The sequence below is a fragment of the Coptis chinensis genome, chromosome 2 (genome assembly GCF_015680905.1).
Source record: "Coptis chinensis isolate HL-2020 chromosome 2, ASM1568090v1, whole genome shotgun sequence".
NCBI lineage: Eukaryota > Viridiplantae > Streptophyta > Magnoliopsida > Ranunculales > Ranunculaceae > Coptis > Coptis chinensis.
The window spans coordinates 58,398,468-58,408,845 of NC_141457.1; the positions used below are offsets into that span (position 1 = coordinate 58,398,468).

The 10,378-nt window shown below is 38.2% G+C and overlaps 3 protein-coding genes across 5 annotated transcripts; 1 reads left to right on the plus strand and 2 right to left on the minus strand.

The window, feature by feature from the left end:
• Nucleotides 1-181: 181 nt before the first annotated feature.
• LOC147516823 (uncharacterized) lies at nt 182-6,173 on the minus strand. Of its 2 annotated transcripts, none has more exons than XM_086589309.1 (12): nt 6,018-6,173; nt 5,854-5,940; nt 5,695-5,745; nt 5,489-5,613; nt 4,769-4,890; nt 4,569-4,651; nt 3,138-3,221; nt 2,774-2,878; nt 2,079-2,261; nt 1,642-1,736; nt 1,460-1,557; nt 182-660 (listed from the first exon to the last, which is right to left on the minus strand). In XM_086589309.1, the coding sequence occupies exons 1-12, from the start codon at nt 6,048-6,050 to the stop codon at nt 563-565; spliced, it is 1,164 nt and encodes a 387-aa protein (XP_086445435.1). In that variant the 5' UTR covers nt 6,051-6,173; the 3' UTR covers nt 182-562. The 2 variants fall into 2 exon arrangements, with proteins under 2 accessions (XP_086445435.1, XP_086445434.1); XM_086589308.1 differs by having other exon boundaries at nt 5,695-5,775.
• Nucleotides 6,174-6,751: 578 nt separating this feature from the next.
• On the minus strand, nt 6,752-8,062 carry LOC147516824 (F-box protein At4g35733-like). Of its 2 annotated transcripts, XR_015211208.1 has the most exons (3): nt 7,925-8,062; nt 6,921-6,973; nt 6,752-6,805 (listed from the first exon to the last, which is right to left on the minus strand). XR_015211208.1 is itself a non-coding variant. In XM_086589310.1 (2 exons), the coding sequence occupies exons 1-2, from the start codon at nt 7,821-7,823 to the stop codon at nt 6,764-6,766; spliced, it is 945 nt and encodes a 314-aa protein (XP_086445436.1). In that variant the 5' UTR covers nt 7,824-7,958; the 3' UTR covers nt 6,752-6,763. The 2 variants fall into 2 exon arrangements, 1 of the variants encoding a protein (XP_086445436.1); XM_086589310.1 differs by having other exon boundaries at nt 6,921-7,958.
• A 1,322-nt stretch (nt 8,063-9,384) lies between these two features.
• Nucleotides 9,385-10,167, plus strand: LOC147516825 (importin subunit beta-3-like). Its single transcript, XM_086594632.1, has 3 exons — nt 9,385-9,469; nt 9,550-9,684; nt 9,810-10,167. Exons 2-3 carry the CDS (start codon nt 9,589-9,591, stop codon nt 10,077-10,079), a joined length of 366 nt encoding a protein of 121 aa, XP_086450758.1. The 5' UTR covers nt 9,385-9,469; nt 9,550-9,588; the 3' UTR covers nt 10,080-10,167.
• The last annotated feature ends 211 nt before the right edge of the window (nt 10,168-10,378 follow it).

Sequence of the window (10,378 nt, forward strand, 5' to 3'; positions counted from 1 at the left end):
ATTTCTGCTTGACTGCACTACAAGTTTCATGTTTGTTAATAATGTGCGTTAAACGTAAAAACTGACTGTCAACGAGTTATATACAGCGATTTAGTAAACTGTGAATGTCCACGACTCCATGAGCATTCGAAAAAATTGTAAAAACATCTAGATTCAGAAAAAAAAAAAAAAAAACTAAAAATCGTTCAACTTGTAGAATTTCCTATTAACGTATTGAGTACGTTTTCAAGAGTTTCAAGAGGATAGAATTTGCTATTCAGAAAAGGCTAGCTATGCAACTTGTAGCGCCCTTGCCCCCTGCAACTTGTGTATATTTTCCGATCTTCAATAAAATACATATTTGGTTAAAAACAGAGAATAGAGAAAAGAAATGAAAAAAACAACTTTCTTTTAGTTCACAGCAGGAACCTGACTGCAACTGTAAACTGAAAAGGCAACAATTAGCTTCCACATCTTGTTTATAAGCCAATAAAAAGACTTTTCAGGCCGCTAAGCCAACGAACTATCATAAGAATCGTCCAACCAGGCCTTAGAAATCCTCCACCGCACCCATCCACTACCCTCAAAGACAGTACTTCATACGCAGTTTACCAAGGGTCTCCACAAACTCAACCGGAAGTTCATTACTGAGAAAGTTTTCCTCCCACATCCTATGAAGATCTGTTTGGAAGGGTGGGCCAGTAAGTCACATAAATTTCTAGTAAAATTTCCACATTCAACATGCAAGACCGTAACTGTGACAAACAATAACCTAAAGAACAGTGTATAAGATCTTAGAGCACAAAATGTTGGGCTCGATTTCTTTAACAACATTCAATAGTTCACTTTCATTCATGTGTTCTGCAAACGATCATACTCAAGCTCCATTATTGCTTAAAGAAGAACAATAGCTCACAGTATCTGGACACCAAAACTCTTACTGTTGTTTCAGAAGGTTTCCTCAATTAATTATTGCTTGTTTATCTTGTTATGAATATTTATGAACTATTCTTTCTTAAAAGTAAATGACTGTGAACTGCTATATAAAAAACTATGTTTCTAAGTTCTAACTAAAGCTTAGGAAAGCAACAACCTTTGAGTATCATATTAACCATGTGAACAGAACTTATTTGTAAGACGTTATATATGATGACATGCTTCCTGACATCCTAACTATTCCGCTCCATAAGGGTATGTCCACTCTCAAATACCAATGCAGTGAGTTAGTGAGCAAAAGACTCGAGCAAGCTCCTTGTCTCTCCTTACAAACTACTCTCATCTGGGGGTACTTTCAAGTGAGGCCCATTCACTCTGAAATTTTTTCTGACAGTGTCTCAACTCTTGACACAATGAAACAGTGTTCCTACTGGTCCAAACAACATTGTAGTAAGCAAACATGTGAATTTTATTGAAGACTTTAGAAGTATCCAACTTTGATAACACGGTATATGCATCACTCAAAACATTCCTGCCTACATACCAGATTTGTCCGTAGCAGAGAGACACATGATGAGCAAGTCAAATCGTGGGACCTTGGCCAAATTATCCAAGTATCTGACAGCTAGCTCAGTTTCTTCCCTATAGAAAGACCATCAAACAAAGTCAAAAGTTTTGTTAACAATCCTGAACAGCAAAAGGGGAGCAAAAAAAAACAAAACTAACCTGAAAAAGGTAGCTATGCACTTGATAATGTCAATCAGCAATGCCGCAGACAAGGAATTTTTGAACAAGTGTGGCAAGGAAGGAGGAGATATAGCCTAACCAAGTAAAAGTGAAAATTTGTTAAATTCTCGTTAGTTGAAACATCGTGTATTTACTCGTTAGTTGAAACATCATGTATTTCAAACCACAAACAGGTGCTCATACAGGTGCATCCAATCAATTTAAGATAACACGGTTTATGCCTAAAAATACTTAATCCAAAAGATTCTAACAATGCAAAATACCAAATAATAGTTCTATGCCAACTTTTTCCAAGTATTGCCAACTACTCGAGATAATAAGGCTTGGCCAATCCAAGAACAAACAAAAACATTTCATGCTCAGAGACATATCCATCAATTACGTTGAAAAGCAAGATACAACAAGTACTGTGTAACCTTTAGCAAACGAGCTTGTAATGCAACATCACCAGAAACACCCCTCCAAGAAATCTCAAACTGATAAGCTGACTTTGGTGATGTGATGGACTTTCCGGCTTCAGCCATAGCTCGAGCTGCTGCACGTGAAGCCAGCTCTTGCACAGACATCCTAACTTCTTGCTTCTTCATACCATGAACATTCTGTGTACAATTCAACCATTAGTAATTGTAATAGTCATCTCTAAAGAATTGAGAACAGACATTATTCAGTTCAAAAGTGGAAATTTTCTTTCTTCATTTTTTTTTTTTCTGAAACCAAATAAGACAAATCGGACAGGTACCCCAACACAAGTCCTAAATGCAAGGAGGTCGAAGTCATATAGGTTGACTAACACATGCATAATGCAAAACAAACAGGACATGTACAAACTACAATACTGCAATGTTGACATCTATGTGGAGCAGTATTGTGCATGGGCAGCACAAGACGAGTGATAGGAAACCTGGAGTTCACAATCACTGATCCACTCGCAGACTGCTAGATCAGGAAATCACATAAAGCAAAATAAATCAAATTGTCCAAAGACGGTTCACAGCGGATCACAGTGCCTGACTAGAAGACTTGGCCTTAAAAGACAGAAAGCATGTGGTTCAGAGCATGTTTATTATACATAAAGGCGTAAAGCATGAATAAAGAAAAGGCACAACAAGACCTTGGAAATGTCTGCAATAGGTTTTAATGTTGCACCTTCCTGAGATCCATTTGAGTCTTCTCTTAGGCTTCTGTTACCAGCATTTGCAGATCTACCGACCACTTCCTATACAATGACCAAACACTTGTTAGGAACCTTATCATGTTTGTTCACCGGAAAGAAAACACCCAGTAGGTTAAACATTACTAATGTGTGTAACAAGTTACACATATAACGAGATTTTCATTTCTATTGGTAAAGGGAAACTGAAGTACCTCAATGATTTCTATGAATATTAATTGCTGGTCTGGTGTACCAAGAGCCCAGATGGATATCATATTCTAAAAAATACAAGCAGTTATTAGGAAGGCCATGTTATTTATACCTTAATGCGGTTTTCATTCCCAATGACCCTCTGCGCTCCTTGAGTGGAACTTTTCATTGTCTCCGACGCCTTCTTAAGAAGCTCCTGGAGAAGAAATCCCAAATATGGTGGTACAATCAACAACGTAATAGAGAAGTATGCAAACTGATATCAAGATCAAAGGCAATAACGCCTTTCTCATTAATATTGATAACTGAACTCGAATACACAAGTGAAGACTAAATTGTAAAAACAAGGTGATATTCTGGTATGCTAACATCCCAATGTCTTATCAATATACGCTTAAAATGCAACATGGACCAAAACTTTTAATTGAACAAAAAAACCAGTACAAGTTTTCAACTAAGTGATTGAATCGAACTGACTGAAACACTAAGTTTTCCATTTGATGACTAAGGTGAGGTATAGAACAGAAACACTGTGAAAGCTTGTAAAACTGAGGGAGAAGAAGAGATAAGGGGATAGGATTATTGAATGAAGGGAGTGTGGTATGACTGGCATCTAGTCTAAGCTTTACACTGAACCGTTTGAGTTTTAACTGCAGGTGATCAGCTGCCCCCAGAGGCCCAGACATATGTTTACGCAATTTGGGGCGAGATGGAGTGGACTGATTACCAAATTGTCATGCTTCTTGCCATCTTTTTATCATGTCCATCAGGGTTACTTCTTACTATTTGAAAAGCTCAAGAGGTACTAGACATGATATATTCTATTATTTATTTTGGTAAGTGAATTGTTCAGAGAAAGTTTCAAGACTCAGCACCTACAGGCTGTACGGATAGGATTTTCTGACAAACAAAAGGATGCTGCAAGGATTTCAAGTAGGAATCCTCCAGAAGACTCCAAAAACAGGATCTGACCCCTCTACTCAATTGATTGAATCCTCAGAAGCATCTACAGTGGCAATTGACCTCCCAACTGCCCACACCTGAACAGCCCAGCAAATAGCTAAACTTCTAAGTAGTCACACTTATACAGAGCATAGGAAGCAGCAAACTCTAAGCAATCTACTAAAAGCTCTCCTAGTCTTGATTCCTCTGACTGTGGCTATCCATCCCAAGCACCAATCTATGCAATCTTTGATGCTTTTGAGGTAATTTCTACACAGATTCAAAAACCACTGGATCTTTGAATCTGTGTAGACATATTTTTTTTATTTTGATAACTTCTGTAAAGTAATCAGTACAGGTTGCTAGATGGGGTGATCGAATAGAAAAAAAGACACTTTTTTTTTATTGAATCAAAAAAGTTCATTGGCCTTAGCATCTCTCATATGAAGACGATTGAATGGTGGTCCAAACTTCAAGCACATACATCAACTATGAGTGTTGTTTACATTTAAAGGTCATCCCCTACACTAACCATAGCGATAAACACATTTGAAACATCCAAAGCAAAACTTAACAGCAAAATTTCTTGGGGATTCCTTACCTTGTCATACATCGCCTTTGCTTCCGCATGCTGCTTCTTAAGTTCTTGGTTCTGAGGTTCTAACCTCAGAGAAAACTCAGAATCTGTAGATAGTTGCATATATTAAATGTATGAAAATAACCATTATTACTGGAAAAGTACTGGTAAGTTCTAATCTAATCAATTTTTTGTAAAACGACGTAATTAAGGGCACCATATACCTTCAAGGGATGCTTTTAGTTTCCCAAGTTCTTTCCTAGCAGTTGCACGTCGTGAGTACGCTTTGGTGTAGCGGTCATCCAAATTTAAAGCCTCTGTACAATCATTTTCAGCCTCTTCGAATCTAACAAACAAGAAAGACAAAAGGTAAAAATAAAATAAAACACACATCCCATATGCCTCTTTGATTCAAGTATATAAATAGCTCACCTTTTAGAACTATATAACAAGTTCTTACTTCTTACTAGTCATGAAGAAACAGAAAACAAATATGCCATGGAGACGAAAGATCAAGGGTCAAAATTTGGAAAGATAAAGTTTATAGAAATTGTCTTAATAAAGCCTTTCTGGAAACTTCATTCGGTACAATACCTAATTCATGCTGCTGATATGGAGGATACATGTTCACAAATTCCAACAAGATACTGGAAATAACTTAGGATGGTTTTAGAGGGAAAACCAAAATTTATTAGTTTATAGAGCAATATGTTCTCTTCTATTTCTATTCGACAGTCGTTTAGCATGTTCAAATACTCAAACCGTCACAATAGTGATCTCTATATAGTGTAACAAAAATTGTTCACATCATTGGAAATAACTCAACAACATATATCCCTCCAAGCCAAACAACACCATATTGGAACTTTTAATATATTGATACAAATGGCAAACCAAAAAGGCCAACTCAAAGAACACGTAATGCAGCTCACTAGTAAACTTACCTCTTGATTTTAAGGTACGCCATGGCTCTATTTGCAAAAGCCACTGCTGTTGGTGATAAAGCAATGCTTCTTGAATAACAATCAATCGCTTCGTTATACTTTTTCTGCTTAAAACACTCATTTCCCTGTACACACCAAACAACATTACTAAATTCTACACTAACTAACTAAATTTTACGCAATGGGAAAGTGTACATGGTTCATACCAAATCTTTTTCCGTACCAGCAGTTGGAGAACTTTCTTGAGTTAACAAGTCCTGATAAATTGTTTGTAATGAGGATGTACCCTAATACATTTAGTTAAAAATGTTTGTATATTAGGAAATGAGCCTAAGGTATAATAAATATGGTAATTTAATATTTACCACGTGTTTATCTTGTTTTAACTTTTTGTCTTTTTCTTTGAGTGAAAGCTCCCAGTCTTGTAAATTATTTATAAGCCCTTGAAAATCCTGAAAAAAAGATAATTATAAAAACCCTAATAATATAACGGAAGTCATAATTTAGAAGAGAGAGAAGAATTAGTTACGAGATTGTGTTTGTTCCTAGCAGCAGCAGCCATAGCAGTCAGTCAGTCAGAGAACAGCTCGAATTTCAGTGCGCGCGCGAGATGGTTCTAGAATTTAGAGACATCTTTGCTGCTTAGTCATGTTAAAGTTTATTGAGAAAGTACTAAAGTACCCCTATTATGTTTCACTCCTTGTCCTTTTTTACTCGGGGTACCGTCCAAATTCACCAATTTTCTACAAGGAAGCCTTCTGGGACCGTGGTACTCAATTGAGTTTTAAAAAATAGCAGTCCTAGAGTAGGCCTGCGCACCGGTACGCATGGACGTGGACCTCTTGCCGTGATGAGTGGCCTTGATTCTGGCGCACACCTACAGTCTGCGTACAGTAGATTTTCTCTTTAAAAAATGGAGAATCTGAAATTTGGTCACTTTCCTGGCGTCCCAAAGTAAGGATTTGGTCAGAGTATCTATATTCTAGTGAATGTGTTTGTTGAGTTGAACGAACACCGTTAGACATAGTGCTAATGGTACTCACCCCATGGTACTTCATAGTATGCCTTTAAATTGCCAGTGTTTAACGATGAGGAATAGCATTTAGCAAATTGCAATACGAGGATTAGCAATTAGCATCCTGGTGCTTGCTAGCACGAGAAACATTTCAAAACCAGCAAGCTCAACTGTAGTTATTGAGTTGAATTTGATAGCGGTTACTTAGCTACTTAAATTGGAAGTGGTAATGATAAAGAAGGCCGATGGAAATACAAAGTTCAATTGAGGGGAGAGTTAAACAATAACAATGTCAATGCTACCTGCAAATTAGAAAACCAAAATGGCATTTAAATTAGAACTAGTCATACATTATAAAATATTTTGAGAGCATCTCTACAGTAAGCTCTACCAAAGGGAAGGTGTAACCCAAACGACCTGTGGCAACCTTTCGTTTATGACGAAATTCCCAGGGTCTGAAAATTTAAATCCTGCAGAAAAGAAAGATGAGGGTTCTAAGCATTGGTTCTCTATATCGAAGATGTCACATATGTAATCAGAGCTAGTGTCTGTAAAGTAGATGCAATTTCTTTTCAGTCCGGGATAGTTAGAAGCCAGGATAGACAATGAATTAAAAGGACCTACAAACAACGTTGCGTCCCCAATATTCTTCACCTCCATCCACTCCTTGCTATCTTGACCCAACTTAAAAATGCTAAATCCCATCGGGTATTCAGAGTTCTTATATCTGAAAGGACGAAGTCTCGGAATGATAAACAAGAGTTCTCCAGATAATTCAACCAGACGGGCATACTCGGTGTAGAGTTGATGGTACGAGTTCATTGTAGCAAATTGTTTAGTTCCCGGATAAGGAGGGCCGACATCACAAACCACAACTCTAGAGGGCCGATCTGCTACATAGAATTGCCCGTCGCGATACCTAATGTCTCTACATACAGTTATCATACTCCTGTTAGGTGTTTCCTTGTTATCTACTATTGTTGTCCACTTATTGTCTCCTGGAGTGCAAAATGCAAATTGGCGCACCAAGCCACTTAACAGAAGCACGACACAACGATCGCCTTCCATGCTAGACAGTGTCGGATGTGAAGACAACTCAGCTCTCAATTTCAGATTCCAAGTAACTTGCCTAGAAGGGATGAACAAGTAGTCGTGGACAACACCACCCAGATACTCAAATAACTCAACGGCATATTCTGCATCAATTCTGGAGGGCTGGTAGTCCACCAACCAGGATATTTCCGTAGCAGGTGGTAGAAAGATCTTTGCCTCTGTGAGTGGATTCAACAGAAACATGGATGGACTGTTTTTACCTATCATAATTACTCAGCCATGGTTCGACCCAATGCATTCATGAGTGTGTGGATTTGGTGTTTTAAGCCATATTCTTCTATTTAGGGAGGGACTGAAGAAACATGTACCTAAATTCTCGTCGTTGATCAGCAGCCAAGGGATTTGAGGAGGTAACTTCCTGGGGGGCTTAATTGCCACGAAAACTGACCACCATAACTTCCAAACTACACCGAAACGAACGTAATCTGTAACATCGGTCATCAAACACAAAGCTATTAATTCTAACAGTTCCTTTGGAAGACTAGCCCAGCAAGCATCCATCGTGAAGAAAACGACCAAGTGAAGCGTAAAGGGTTTTGGTGTAGCATAAGAAGAATCAGATCTAATAAATTTCCAAAAATATTATGGGCCTGTTGTTTCGGCCCAAGCTTTCTGTTCTGGGCACTATAGTCCATACTTGGCCCTCGGTAACGTATCTATCTAATAAAACACAACTGTGTGGGGCCCAAATTCTTTTTCAGCAATTTATGACTTGGCAGAAACAACGATGCTACTTTCATCCATAGCGTATGGATCCATGAGATTAGATTTTCTTTTCTAATCTCTCTTCCAACATCTGCCCTGACCGCCGCATCAGTCCCTCCCACTCCCACGCCCACTCCCACCCCTACAGTCTCCCTCTATAGTCTACCTCCAATACGAGTTCTTGCCATTTTCCTTTCCTGTAAACCCAAGTCCAACATAAGGGGAATCAACTTATAAGCTCCTTAATATTATATGTTGATCCAGGAACTGAAGTAACTCACTAATGAACTGCGCTCCGATGTATCTTTAACGTCTCCAAGACTGGTAGCTACCTCGGTTCAAGGCTCGGCGTGGTTGAACTCACTGTGGCTATTCATTATGTCTTCAATGTTCCACAAGACAAGTTTCTTTTTGGAATTTGCTTTGTAGGTGAGATTTCTAGAATTCATTAGAGCATCCCTGAGAACGTATCAAGGCAATGCCTTGCGAACGGTGAGGAGGATGTTGCTGCAATTGCTTTTGAAATTTTTGATGAGCTAATTGAATCTCTTGCAGTTTGTTCAAGTCAAAATTTGGAATCTAATACACGCCATCAGGTTGGAAATGTCAAATGCATCAATTCTCTTTTATCTATGAATTGATTATTTCAACATATTAATTTTATAGCTATGCTCATGTCCCACAATCTACGTTCTCTGCTTCCACATCGGGCTATTCATATAATCTCATGGCTTGCAAAGTTATGTTCCCCTTCACTTGTAGAAGCAAGCTGAAGGAGTTGAATTGGATGATCTTGCGGATCGATCGAGCATTCTTTGAAGTCATCGATACAATGGCTATAAACCTTCCCAAGCTTGTCTTTCCACCGGTTTTGGAGTTTGCTTCATTGAAAGCGATCAAAATGTGAACCCCGCCGGCGGCTTTAGGTGTTGTTTGAAGGTTGTTTTAATCGATGAAAGAAAAAATGGAACCCATCCTTCATATCATTTTGGGAACTCTAAGGTATCAAGAACAAATGGTAAGAGGAGCGACATCATTTGCATTAGGCTAATTTCTTTGAGCATTTTGCGACTGAAATTACATCTCACTATGAAATCGTTCTTCCATGCATTTTAAATGCCCTTGAGGATGTGTCTGATGAAGTGAAGGTAAGTATTGGATGGAGGTTAAATGCTTCATGGTTTATTTATGTACACCACATGCATAATGGTATTACCTGCTTCTACAGGAAAAATCATATTATGCACTGGCTGCATTTTGTGATAACATGGGTGAGGAAATACTTCCTTTTCTTGATCCCTTGATGGGGAGATTACTCACAGCACTCCAGAATAGCTCCCGAAATTTACAGGAGACATGCATGGTATACTTGCCATCTGATTTTTGCTTTTTTGTGATAAGTTTTAAACTTTTAATTTTTAAATACCGGTTTAGTGTTTTTTATTTTAAGTAATTTTTTTCTTCTAAAACGCGATGATGCTTGCACAGTCTACAATTGGTTCTGTAGCCACTGCAGCAGAACAAGCCTTTGTTCCATATGCTGAAAGGGTTTTGGAGCTGATGAAAATTTTTATGGTGCTCACAAATGATGAGGACCTTTGTTCACAAGCTAGGGCTACTGATATTGGATCAACACTTGCAGCGTTCGAGATTGAAGCAATACGAACATGGTGGCATGTGAGGGAAGGGGAGGGAATGTATGAAGATGAGTTTGCTAAGGCGAATAAAGTTGTCGGCATGGTAGGCATGACAACTTGATGAGCTATTCCTGTTTTGATGGTCAATATATTGTGAAAAATGCCACTATTTTTCGTGTTTGAAATATTTTCTTCAAATGGTAGTTGCATCAGGCATCAGCTTTTTCATATTGTTACTATTGGATTTTATAGGGGGTTCCGGTTACGGTCATTTCTCTGAATGAAAGGGGACTAGGAGGTGCTTTTTAAGTGAATACCTTGAAGTGTACTAGGGCAGTATGCGATATTTAGTGCTTTATGTCACAATATCTAATCATCCATGGTCTTATTATGAATATTTTCTTGATGTTCTGCACAAAG